Below are 13,894 nucleotides of genomic sequence, written 5' to 3'. Positions count from 1 at the left end.
TTGACAAGATATTTTGCAACAACCCTCCCCCTCTCAAATCAAAATGTTTGTATTGGCAAGATATTTCGCAACAACCCTTCCCCCTCTCTGTCTTCATCAATTTCAAAATGTTTGCATTTACAAGATATTTCGCAACAACCCTTCCCCCTCTCTGTCTTCATCAGTTTCAAAATGTTTGTATTTACAAGATATTTTGCAAAAATCCTCCCCCCCCCCCCCCTCTTCCACCCCCTCCCCATTTTATTAAAGTGACCACGATCAATGCAAACTATCCAATAAGGGACAACGTTACACCGTCTGACCAAGTGCTGGTAACTCCTTGAACTGACTCAATGTATACAAAGAGGGCTTCCAAACTTTGCAGAATCGGCTGTCAGGTCACGTACGACCTTCCCACCGTGCCCCCAAAATAGCATGCCCCTCCTCCTATGACCCGGTCATAGCAAAGAACATTGATTTCCGTAGGGGAGGCTAAAGGGTGGAGGGGGGATTAAGCACTTTACGGGAGCACCCCCTTCCCCTTTCTTCAACACACAACAATCTGCACACCTATCCGGCATACTAACAGACAAACTGCCTTTAAATAATGCCTTACAAGATTATAGAGAGCATAGAGTAAGTTTTTAAATATACAATTTTTGCGTTTTGCATATATTCTCAAGGGCGAACTACTGCTTTTGGTTTGAGATGACAGAATAAGTGAAGGAGGATTTTTTTTTGGTAAAACTATGTCTCCCAGCAATATTATCATGATTTATAAAAAGTATATGTCAAAAATATAATCGGAAATTTAAATACATGTATATGCTTTTCTAAATAGTAAATATCTTTCACTCTCTATATTCTTTTTGTGTGTGCCAGTCTCTGCCTCATCTTTGTCACTTTTCCTGCTTCTCAGCTTTTCACGTTTTATGTCTTTTTAATCTGTCTCTGTCTGTCTGTCTCTCTCTCCCTCCCCCTCTCTCTCTCTCTCTCTCCCTCTATCTCTCTCTATTTTTTTGGCCAGTCCCTGCCACATCTTTGTCACTTTTCCTGCTTCTCAGTTTCTCACCTTCTATGTCCATTTAATCTCTCTCTCTCTCTCTCTCTCTCTCTCTTTCCCTCTCTGTCTCTATATGTTTTCTTTTTTTGTACCAGTCTCTGCCTCATCTTTGTCACTTTTAACTTGTCTCCTCTCAATTCTAAGGCCTATACTCACTTTTCCTATCTTATTATTTTTTGTCTTCAATCATGTGGATCTTATAATATTGAATTTTCAAAAAAGCACAATTCTTAACAGTCCTTCTACGGTCTTGAGCTAGATTATTCAAACGTATAACATCCCTAAAAGCACCCCTCGCACCAAAGTACACCTCACACATATGCTCACACACCCATGCCTCCATATTATACAAAATTCTTCTTGAAAACCTCTATTATGTATATAAAGTTGTATGCCATTTTAAAAACACAACCTGGGACTGAAGCTTTTAGAGATTATCGTATAATCGAAGGTAGAAAAACTGGAGGTGAACGACTTTACGACAGGAAACTGTTTACCTGTTGACTAATATGCAAGGAAGGAAACTCCGTGATACTAGTAAATTCATGGATTGGAAAGAAATTACAAGCCTTGTTTTTCTCCGTGGTATACGTCGTAAGACAAGCAATATGCTTATGAATACCACGTGACAGCCATCAACTCCCTGTGAGCGGCACTACCGTATATACCATTATGACTGTGGGGGTATTGGACAGACTATGCCAACAAGTTAACCGAAACTTTTCGAACAACCAAAAAGGTAGAAGAAGAAATAGAAGAAGAAGATGGAGGAGAAGAAGAAGAGGGAGAAGAAAGGGAAGACAAAGAAGAAGAAGAGGGAGAAGAAGGGGAAGACAAAGAAGAAGAAGAGGAAGAAGAAGGAGAAGACAAAGAAGAAGAAGAGGAAGAAGGAGAAGACAAAGAAGAAGAAGAAGAAGAAGAAGACAAAAAACAAAAAAGAAGGAAAAAAGAAGAAAAAGAAGAAGAAGGAGACGAAAAAAGAAGAGGCGAGGATAAAGGGTCATCGATTTTGGGCTATTTGCCTACAGAAATGTTGAAAGGAGTCTAGTTTAATATCGCATACCCAGCTCTTTTGGTGATAATATATACCTTTTAAGCAATCAGAATAAAGTAATTTTCATTTTATTCCAAATCGTGCTTTGTTGTCGCTGTGTTGGTATTTACAATATTTGTACATGTTTACAGATGGCAAGCTAGAAAACTGTGTTGTCATTGTGCTTACATTAATAATCCACATCCCTTATTTTGTACCCCTTTCTTATCATGAATTCACTCATCCATTTTGAGTTATCTAGGGAACGATATTGATTAAACTCTTTCTCTTGCAACAAAATCATGAACCGGTAATTCTTAATGGGCCTACATCGGAGGTCAAGCAGTCAATTAAACACGGTCTCCCACGGAATGAGTTTTGAGGAATTGTTATGATGGAAAGAACAACATCAGAAAGAATGATAGTGGAAACAAAATATATTTTTCTTTGATATTTTATTATAAATTGTACTTCAATTTCATACAAACAATCACAAACATATTACTTTCTGGTTATATGGAAATGGTAGAAGGAGGTGATACTTCTTCTACATCTCACATAACCCGATCACAAACAATAAATAGGCAATCAACACATTTCTAACTCATAATGAAATAGGCAAATAATAAACATATATTACATGTTAAATAGATAACACATAGGGAAATCAATAAAAAGTTATTATAGAAAAGGAGAATATTATAGTTCCATCGAAATGTTCGGGGGGAGGGGAATTACACGCTGTAATATTTCAAAGCAGAGCAAATTTTCGTATGGAAATTTCAGAGAAGTCAAAAATCATCACTGGCAAGTAATTTAACCATTACATGGATAATAAAGTAAGACGACATTACTCACGACAGGAATTACGGTCCTTGTTTTCAACCTAATTGCTCCAATTATTCGGTAGTTAAAAACAATAGCATGCTCTTTAATGGACTGATAATGGAAGATTAGGTTGGTTAAGATTCCCTTTTCAAAAAGCGAAATGTTCCCCAACAAACACAACCTGACCCATCATCACTCCACAATCGGTCCTTTTCCTTTGTTAGCACAGAAGCATCTAGCAGGTATACTGTGTACTTAGGCCTGGAAACTCAATACACTAGAGACATGCGACGTTATTGCATTTCCTGCAAGAAAAACGTGTGTCGAAGTGCTTCATTTAACTCTTACCTAAAGCGAAACTACAATCATCATGATCAAGCAATGAATTTTCAATTTTGTGTAATTGATAGAGATCAGATGACACTACTGTTGAAGTATCAATTTGGAAACGAAAGATAAACAGATACGAACTATAATTATATCAATGAATTTGAAGACTACACATTAAATATATGTTTATAAAGTACAGGAAATTTGAATCTAACATGTAAGAGAAAGTGAAAGAAAATGCAGAAAGTAAGCATAACAAATAATTTAAAAAAAGTAATTGTACTAATAAAAAAAAGAACAAGATGTATTGCACATTTTGTTATCAACAACATACAGTTTTCAGGAAGTAAAGTGTCTGGAACACATGACACTGATAAGGTCCTCAAAAGTTCATGAAGCAAAAAACCTGAAAAGGCTGTAGGAGTTCGAAAACACTTTCCGTGAAACCATCGTCTCCGAGAGAAATCCTGTTGGAACTCCATCAACTGTATGCCCTCTTTAAGGTCCACAACCCTTGGACGAAATGCAAGATGACCGTAAAGATTTGTAGGGCAACTTCCCTTCAGGAGTTGGCAACCGAATCATTTTGTCTTTTGATGTTTGACTGATATACAGTTTCCAGATTTTGTGTCGCGGTTGCAATTAGTTGATCTCTCCTTTCAAGCCACTATCACTCGTTTTCAATTACACGCGATTATTCATACATGTTCATATCTCCTTTTCATCTTACCAAACCTGCCCTCCAAGGGCAGCATATTTATTTCCGTCTCTGATTCATAGGCCACTGCAATAAGGCCTCAAAAGGTTCTTTTCAAGTAGCAAAAATACAAGTAAAAACGTCTTTATTGACTCAATAAATAAACAATGTTCAATGCACAAAGAGTTTTTTCATCAAGTTCTTAATGATCTATCATCAAACGAATAAGACCGCTGGATTGTCTTTCTCAAAGTTGCCATAATCTTCTTCTAATCCATCCACCTGGACCACTTGATTGACGTACGCGCCCGTTCCACCGACTTCGTCACTGGACGTCCGCGCGTCGCTCGCGTCTTCTGCGTAGCCGCTTGCTTCAAAGCTCTGCTGCTCGTACGCCAATTGCGCGTTGTCCACTCCCGACTCGACCTCCGAAAGATTGACCACTGACGACTCGACCGAGGTGCCCTGTGACGTATCCGCTGTCGATCCGCCGTCGCGGTTGGCTGTCGACCTCGGTGTCTTGCCCGTCTTCGCGCAGAAGCAGATGAACCACGGTAAGAAGACGAGCATGCCTAGGAAGCCGATGATGACAAGGCTTATGGACACCCAGAGCTCGTTGGAACCACGCGTCGTTGGATCACTTTGAACTTTGACCAGGTACTCGGCGAGGAGGTAGATACCGACAGATAAGACACCGATCAGTAGGAGCAGGATAGTGATTGCAGACGCTACCGTGTTCTCTTCGGAGGACTGTAAATTAAACGAGATAGAACAAAAAATTAATATGAGAGGAAAGCTCTTGGAATGCTAACAAAATATCTTTTCTCTATAAACACATTAACAAGCCTACAAGACAATGACCACGTTCTTTTGAAAGACCTTGTGTCCTTTTTCCTCTCCCTCTCAACCTTCCCCACGGTATATTCAAAATGATATAAATGCAGTCTAATAATATTTGTATCGTTTATAGTTACGAGTGTCAGGTTCCTTAAATTAACTGTGATTAATGTGTAATTTTGAATTGACAGAATTTAATACAAAGCATTCTTAGATTGGTATGCATGTCTTTATTATGAATCAAAATACCGTCTAAAGCCAGTAGGAATTTGCAAGTTCACAAATTGCAATGTGGTAAAACATTGCAGTCTTTCTCTACTCTCTAAACACGGGGGTCGAGCGTAATGGCGATATTGATCAGATTAGGTATTCGACGGTAGTATATAAAATCAAATCATGACTTTGAATTCTGTTTTCTGGATTACGGAAACGTAAAACCCACATTGCCAAATTCGATCGTGATCAAAGTTAAGATAACAACTACGAAGCTTGCCAAACTGTCAAATCATGGAAGGTCATTAATAAAATCTTGATATATTTTGGGTTGGATTGGGTACTGTCCATTTTAAAAGTACAAATGCCTCTCAGATTGCGTTTGATCTTGTATTCTCTTAAGGGATAGGAAATTAGACATATCTCCAAGGCAATTTTGAATCACAGTTTCCGTACTTTTGTTTATTCTGAGAAGGCAAGGAACTTTCAAGTCTTTCCCCAAGATGATGCCATTATCGATCTAACCCTATTTCCGTCCGTACTCGCTCGAGGTTCGCGGCCATTTCTGAGCCCTTAATCATCACTCAAAAAAGGTCTACCCATGAGGATTTATAGCACTCAACATCAACACTGATTACTTTCGATTTTAGATGAAAACGAGAAGAAAAAGTCGGAAAATTTAGCTCGAACCGCAACATTGTCATCATCCCTAATTTGGATTGTCATGGAACAATGACTAGGACCTGTCACGAGATGTTTCCGATTGGTATTATACATGTATGTCCAGGGCACTGTTAGAAAATCATCTTTCTCATCGCCGCATTGGATAAATAACTGAATCATCAATCAACAATTTTTCTAAAAGTCATGCAGAAGATTTATCATTTCAGAGGATGGGCAAGATGTATAGTAACCACTATACTAGTATGATACAATGCATCCATCTTGTTTATTAGTCATTAATTTTGTCTTTTCCATTATATTTGGTAAGTTAAAATTACAGAACATGAAACAATCGACAACAAACAAAAGCGGATATTGCCAAATGGATAAGAATGGACATAAGTAGTGTCAATGTTACGAGACGTTTTCGTGTTTATCCTGTCTTATTAACCATTCTGATGTCTTTCTAGTGTCTTTTGATTTACATAATAATTCAAAGGCGTTATGAACCGAAAAGGGTCTGAAAATCGAGCCGAAATGGAGACGAGAAACCGAGCTCTATCACAAGACATCACATGACACATGAACAGCATCCGGTCACACTGGGAAATCCATGCGAAAGTGTTCAAATCCTTGCTAAATAGACCTAGTTCTTTTTATACACTTTTAGATCGGTGAAAGTATGTATCATTTGGTAGGGTTATGCTTGCTGTCTGCATGTGATCTTCTTATGCACGCGAAACCTCACAAAATCAATAAGTTATATAACAGTCACGATTATCATGTAACAAAATTAGCAAACTTTTTCGCAAGCCGAGTAGGTCAATCAGGTGAAATTAATTTTTGAAATAGGGTTTACGGAAAAGTAGATGACCTCTTTTCCTTCTGGTTGAAAATGTAAGATAACTTTTCAGCAGAATTGGATAAAAACACCTACTCATCCCACTCACTTAAAATGAACTAGACACACACCTGGGCCCCGACTTATAAAAAGTTGCAATTAATCGCATCTTTTTTTTTTTGCGATTGATATCAATCTTAACTATGTACTTAAGAGGGGACTACAAACTTGCGATTGATTAGAGGACGGTCGATTCAGATCAATCGCAACTCTTTATAAGACGGGCCCTGGTCATGTCTACCTGCTTTAGGGGTTTAGTGGTGGTGGTTATTTTACCTGACTGCTAAGAAAGCATAAATAAAATGCTTGTTACCAAGCAACCAGAGGACCGACGGATGGAATATGACCATGTCGTCTATCACACCACGTTTCCCGATGATGCAAATAGAATGGATAAAAGGCTTTAGACAAGCCTTCTTATAGAGGAAAATGACACTGCAGGAATGACACAGGTCTCAAGAACAAAAGGGTGTGATCAACAGCTGTTGTGTCAAGGATTGCAAACGAACAGGCCCATTTTTCGTCTCTTTCGTCTGTTTCTGTTTGTTTCAATTTCTCCCCTTTTGTGGACACGACTTAAGTTGGCACACATACCACAATGTCTAGCGTACCTCGATAAATAAATTCAAGGCTTCTTTTCAACAATTCTTTGATACGATGATGTCGGTCGTCAATTTAAGTTTTAATCTTATGTCAGTGCCCCTCGAAGCTGTCTATCTTTGCCGAGGATAAGTCAACAGACCATTAAAGGGTTATTAAATTGAGGGTTTCAAGAAAAGTTAAGATGCTTATGGAATACTTCTTTTACCAAGGCATCATTGTTAGAAATACAAATGATTGATACCTAATGTTTTACATTTTATTCATCCCGCGAGTCGACGGACAGTGACCCTATTTGCGGCTGTCAAAATGCAGTCTTATAATGATAGCGAGGTTTTTTTGGTTGTGGTGGTGAAGGTGATTGTGAGTCCTTCACTCTATAAGCTGTCAGTTCGCTTTTGTAAGTCTCCGTTTATACAAAAGTTTAAAAAAGATAGTGTTAGACCACTGTTTTATAACCCAACACTTTGTTTTCTTGATTGTTTTCGCACTTTCTGCTGGCAAGTTAGTGTTCCGGAGTAGACAAATATCCTTTCAGGCACCGGTTAATGTTCGTTTCTATGACAACAGTGAACATTCAATCGCTCTTTTGGGGATATGGGGCAATGATATACACTTTTTAGACGTCTAGCTGTCTGATCATAAGTGCCCATACACCTCTTATGATACTCCATAGACTAGCAAACATAATTGTTTATCTAATGTATGCAGTTAAAATTGGCTGGCATGATCTCTTTTCTTGTTTGGGTGATTCGATTTTTGTTTTAATCAAAACTGATCAAAACCTTGGATGGCGTTCGATAGTATACTTTGGTAATAGTTTGAATCACTTTCTTGATAAGATCCAGGCTTGAAAACAAAAGCACACTCGATTGAAATGACGCATTTCCTTCATTGGAATTTGCAGCAAGGACATGAATTAAGTTGTACTTTGTTTTTTAATGATTGGCTTACTTACCGTCATTTTGAATTTGACGTATCTCTTCTGGTAGGACTTGTGGCAGATCTCGCAGGTGGAGGCTCCTTTTAACCTGGTCCATTTCTGCAGACATTGCTTGTGGATGTGCTGAGCTGAGCCCGTGCAGCCACATGGTGTGATGAGCTTATTGCTACCTGCATGCGGAAGACAATAATTTATGATATCATAATTTTTTATTAATCCAGGATTAACCAGGGTGTAGGGATTTACACGCCCTATAAGATCATCGGCATATTTTCCCCTAAACACAATTATCTCTGCATGAAAAGCGCACAATAAGAAGGAAGGAATGCTCCCCAGAGAGTGGAGATTGTGCACACATTGTGTGCGGGCAAGCACTGAATCCAATGACCGGGCTAATAGTATATTTGTAAAGCGCTTAGAGACATTTGTATTAAGCGCTATATAAAAAAATAAATATTATTATTATTATCATTATTAAAGATAATGGATAATGGTGTGCGGAATAGGCAGGAAGGGAGATAGAGAGAGAATGAGAGAGAGAGCGAGAGAGAGGGAGAGTGATAGGGGGCGAGAGAGAGATAGAGAGAGAGAGAGAAAGAGAGAGAAAGAGAGAGAGAAAGAGAGAGAGAGAAAGAGAGAAGGGGAGCCGAACAGACGCAAACAGTCATGCAGAAAGAACCAAAGAGATATAGTGAGACAGAGAGAGAGAGAGAGGGAGGGGGGGGGAGGGGGGCAAGGCACATGCAGACAGAAATAGAGATAGACAGATTGTGATTTTCATGAGAAACAGAAGATGTAATTAGCTCTTATGGTACTTTGTTTACGATACACTTTCTAAGTTTAAAAGAGGTAATCATCAATAGACTTTTAGTATCATTAATTTGATATGATAATTTATATGCCTTCCTACTCTGACAACTTGTTGACCGACGAAACAAAACACCAGCAATAGGTGAACTATTGCACCTTTCATATTTACAACAGAAAAACTGTTTTACGTATAGTACAAAGCAATTTAATCGATATCAATTTACTGAACATCCGCTCATAAATTCCTCCTCGGTTAATCATAATCTGTATAATTAGACTGCCTGTCGAATAGCGCAATCAAGGTTAGGGTTCATACATCAGGCCCCGTGCATGAGGCGCAACTACAGTTTACACATTTGTAATTTATTTAGGCCCAATATAAAAAAACGTGTTTAGCGTCCTGCCTTTTTAAAAAATAGAAAGGAGGAGGCCCTTTTTTTTCTTCCCCCAAATGGCCGCTCGGTACATTTTCACTGACAGCAGGGCTATTTTTCAAGATGCCGCCGACATTTTTTTTTTTGGGTTAAAATCAGAAATAGATCAATTTTAGCAGAAATTTCACCAACAAAAAAAGAAAAGAAAAAAAAAAAGGAGACGGCCCCCAAAATGGAAGCGGGCGAGGACGCTAAACATGTATATTTTTTAATGGCCTTATTTCTTGAATACAGTCATGTTCATTAGAATATATATATAAAGTTAATGGGTATAGAATAAGAAAACACTATCGTATTAACAAAATCATACCTGAAACGTCAGTGACATCGTGGCATATTCTGCAAACGGGCCCGTCGTAGGAGTAGGCGGAGAAAGCGGTGGGCGATTTGGGCTCAGGTTCTGGCGTCTTGGCGCCAGCAATGGGCGTGGTTCCACTCCCTGAGATGGAATACACAGGTAGGCGACTCGTGTTGTCGTGAAGATTGGTTGGCGGCATCATGCGGTTTGCCTGGCGATAAAAAATAGAAAATGTCTAGTGATACTCAAAATTAGCTCGGAGCTGGAGATATTAGTGTTCACCGTCCTTTACAGAGTGAATATGCAGTGGAGAATGAGCTGCTACCAGTACAGCTTGTACTAAAGTACCATCTATCTTCAATGTTGTGACCACGTGATCACTGCGTAACATAAAGACGGAATATCCAGGCTATATATGTTAGCACTCATTGGATAATTGAAGGCGCCAACTTCCTCTTCGGATACCACTTTAAACAAATAACAATGGTAGTCATTAATACCGCTTCCCGGTGGTGTTTTCAGTCAAGCAAATGCTTATCTACACATTCTTAGAATGTAAATAATTGTCACTTCCATAAACACTTTATTGAAGGTATTTCTGAAGTAGACTACATTTAGCTTTCCCAGGGTTTACCACGTCGGGATTGTACTCCTTAAACGCACAAAAGGAGGAAATGAACTTTTAAGAAGTCACAAGCCTATCGTTGGGGTTCACTTCGTTTTAGAGTTGAAACACAAGCTAAAGAAAGTGAAATCCACTCTCGAAAGAGTGATCCAACCACTAGTTTGGAGTGGATTCCACTCATATTCAAAATTGATTCCTAATATCGCTCCTTGAGTAAGTGAATTTATGAATCAAGAGTATTATATAGTGTAATCCTCCAGAATTGAGCCGTCGACATTACTTCAGCATTATAGCCTACCTTAACTATGACCAGGCGTGACACGCGTGTCTTAATTATATGTTGACACAAACATAATGTAGAATCTTTTCATTTTGGTCAACATGGGTTTTTTCACATATCGGATCGAATTCATTTTTTGATGGAAGAAAGGGCCAACAACTTGAAATGGCTGTTAACACATGGGTTTATTATCGTTGGCGTTTGCTTTGCTTGTTTCTTTCTTTCCTTTTCTATCATTTTTCGTTAATTAACTTTCCTTTTTTACCTCTTCACATAATATACAAAACACACTCAATTAGATATTAAATAGATGAAGGAACAATGTGTACAATGTTAATGTGGCCACACGACTGTATATATAATTATATATATATATATTCCTTTCTTGATTGTTTGAAACCTGTATCAATCAAAAATGATCATTATTATCTGGGTTCGATCTTTAACCTCACTAACCGGCATCGCATCGCGTATAATATGACGTAAATCCAAATTTAGAATTCGGGATTTTCCCCCAACCTTTACTATATTAGGGCATACTCATGTGACATTCTAAGGCTCACACTATTCTATCTTTCCGCCGACATCATTGTTATGGTAGCTCTTCGTGGTATAAGAAACCACCAGAACTCCGTATATTCCCACGGTATCAATCAGGGGCTAAAAACAACAAATGTTGGAATTATTTATAATTGTTTATCTTGTTGCCTGCCTATTCCAAACACCACACTTTCAAGGGTGAATCTGTATACGATCTGCGAAAAAAGGTGACTCGCATACATCAATCTAGGAAGATGTCTTAGTCAATTTACTTTCTCGATTACAAATGAATTACGATCAATAACTTTGCAAACTAAAATTGATCTTTTACAACTCTGTGTCGTATCCATTTTTGGCATTTACATAGTTAGCTTTTTATAAGGACGCAGTCGAAGCGAATGCGATAAAATATCATTTTGCCGACAGAAGCAATGACAAGGTTTAAATTAATCACAAAATCACCAAATACCAATTATTGAGGAGAGTCATCACCACCCCTAGATTCCAACCATAGGTCTAATTAGACTAATACTAGTTGCTCAATAATTAAATGTGATTTTTTTTTTTTTAAACAAAATTAATTTCAGTTCCATTATGAACAACAATGACTCATCGAATACTTTGAATTTGATGAGATTAAGGTTAATGTACAGTTAATTAAAATTGCTGTAATCCAGTAAAGTTTGATCCCAGTAGTTCACGCAGCTACCATATCATTCGGATTGGAGCTATTGATCTTTGCATGCAGTCAGAAAATCCCTCTGCTTGGAGGTTTACAAAAAAAGAGAGATTATCAAAGAACGCGATAGACTGATTTTGGGGGTCTATCAGCGATATTACTATTATTAGGTTTCAAAGCGTATGATCATCCTTGAATTAGTACAATGCAGTTTAATGGACCCATCAGTTTTACAAATTAATTCACCGATTATTAAAGAAAAATGTAAAATATCTTTTGGATCCCAGTGAATGACTTTTACCAAATGGGGGGGGGGGGGGAATCGACCCTTTCAGTATGTGCATCTTGTTACAAATATATTTATTAATCAACAACAGAATAGAAACAATAAAAGAAAAGTTAGACAAATTCCAAATCTTTTTTGCATTTGACAAGTATCAAAGGACAGATTTATCAAGTAATGAATACTTTTTTTGGGGAGTTTTTTTTTTTTCTTCTTTTCTTCCATAAATCGTCAGCGGTGCGTGGCGTCTTCACTACCATAAAGTTCATTACATGATCGGAACACGTGACAAGAGCAAATTAGGGACCTGACCGAAACGTGATGATGGTAACAAATGCATTCATAACATGAAGTGACGGTTTTACATAATCGGATTGACACACATTATTATGGGTCTTCAACAAAAGGGTGAATGTTAGTCTTTGGGCGATCACGCGTTCTTTGATTCATCACCCTTCCCGGTCTTCGTGGTAGTATCGTGGCAGTACACTGCCTCAAAATCTAATAATAAACACAATCATTTTAGGTTTAAGAGAACGAGTCTTTGGCATTATTTCTTCTAATATTTGCTGGGTATTTTGGGGTCATTGTTGGTCGTTGCACTTGCATTTGCATGGCGCGTGCACGTCAAAGTCGCTGCCAGCCATCCACCTTACACATGCATCTCTTTCTGTCAATAAAGACAAAATTATTAAGTGTTTATAACATTTTAATATCATTTGTTTGGTGTCAGTAATATCTCACATGAATCTAACGCACATCGGAAAAGATTATTAATATATCACGAGATTATTAATATATCACAAGATTATTAATATATCACAAGATTATTAATATATCAGTTATTCTGAGGAAAGGTATAAGTTATGAGGAAAAAATGCAATGTGCCTTCATCTTTTCTAATCGTGGCTATGTGTTATTATGTTTAGTCACTGCTAAAGTGCAGACTTGAGATGTAATTTGGCATTCAATGTATATGTCACAGCGTTCGTAATCAATGAATGCCTATTAATCCCACAGAAATCTATAAATAAAATATAATCACTATTCAGGAATTTACGGGGGAAAGGTCAATTTTAGAGGAACACGGAAATAGGCATGCATATCGTCTTTGCGAATTCATGGTGTCAACTTTCTATACTGATTAAGATAATAAAGCTACATCATGCTTACGACGGGAAAAAGACGGGTAGTCCTGTTTCTTACATTTCTTGGAAACCCTAAAGTTAATAACCGTCTATAAATCGGTCTGTTGACTTATTTTTGGCAAATATAGACAGCTTCGAGGGGCACTAATATAAGATCAAAACTTAATTAGGTCTGTATTGATAACAGTCGCATGAGGACGTACTTTAATCATGCCGTAAATGTGTTTAATGATTGAAGACGAAATTGATGAAGAAGCGACAGGACGAAGTAGAGAGAGAGATAGATAGATCCAGGATAGATAAATAGATAGATACATGTAGATAAATGGATAAACAGACATAGGGAGGGGAGAGGAGGGACAATAGATAGAAGTGGGGGGGGGGGGGGAGTATGTTATAACAATAATAATGTACAATGCGTGGTAGGGCCTATATACATTCTCAAAAAGCTTGAGATATGGTGCTATGCTAATTTTATTAATGGCGGTAAATAATCCAATTTCCACGCTTTTGTGGATTTAAAAAAAATATACCCTCTATGGATGTTGAGTCATTATACAGGGAAATGAAAAGCGAATATAGAGTATCCTTCTTGTCTCGGATTCTAATGTCTTCCTTCTCTGTTATTATGTTTACAGGGATGATTTCACAGGATTATATTTACGTAACTTTTCCTGACGATAGTGACTTTTATTTCCTTATAGGCCTAT

At 37.8% G+C, this 13,894-nt stretch overlaps 1 protein-coding gene across 3 annotated transcripts in view; it reads right to left on the bottom strand.

Annotated features, from left to right (window-relative positions):
- Nucleotides 1–2,513: 2,513 nt before the first annotated feature.
- The window catches only part of LOC575267 (E3 ubiquitin-protein ligase MARCH8), a 31,622-nt gene continuing 20,241 nt past the window's right edge, over nt 2,514–13,894 (bottom strand). For all 3 annotated transcript variants that reach the window (XM_011663562.2, XM_775680.5, XM_030972212.1), the window contains exons 2-4: nt 9,642–9,840; nt 8,103–8,257; nt 2,514–4,680 (exon numbers count right to left, since the gene is read on the bottom strand). In XM_011663562.2, the coding sequence (XP_011661864.2) occupies nt 4,147–4,680; nt 8,103–8,257; nt 9,642–9,831 (879 nt within the window). In that variant the 5' untranslated portion in view covers nt 9,832–9,840 and the 3' untranslated portion in view covers nt 2,514–4,146. The remainder of the gene's footprint in view (nt 4,681–8,102; nt 8,258–9,641; nt 9,841–13,894) is intronic.

The sequence above is a fragment of the Strongylocentrotus purpuratus genome, unplaced genomic scaffold, assembly GCF_000002235.5.
Source record: "Strongylocentrotus purpuratus isolate Spur 01 unplaced genomic scaffold, Spur_5.0 spur5_scaffold_6, whole genome shotgun sequence".
Classification (NCBI taxonomy): domain Eukaryota; kingdom Metazoa; phylum Echinodermata; class Echinoidea; order Camarodonta; family Strongylocentrotidae; genus Strongylocentrotus; species Strongylocentrotus purpuratus.
This window is presented reverse-complemented; position numbering and strand designations above follow the sequence as displayed.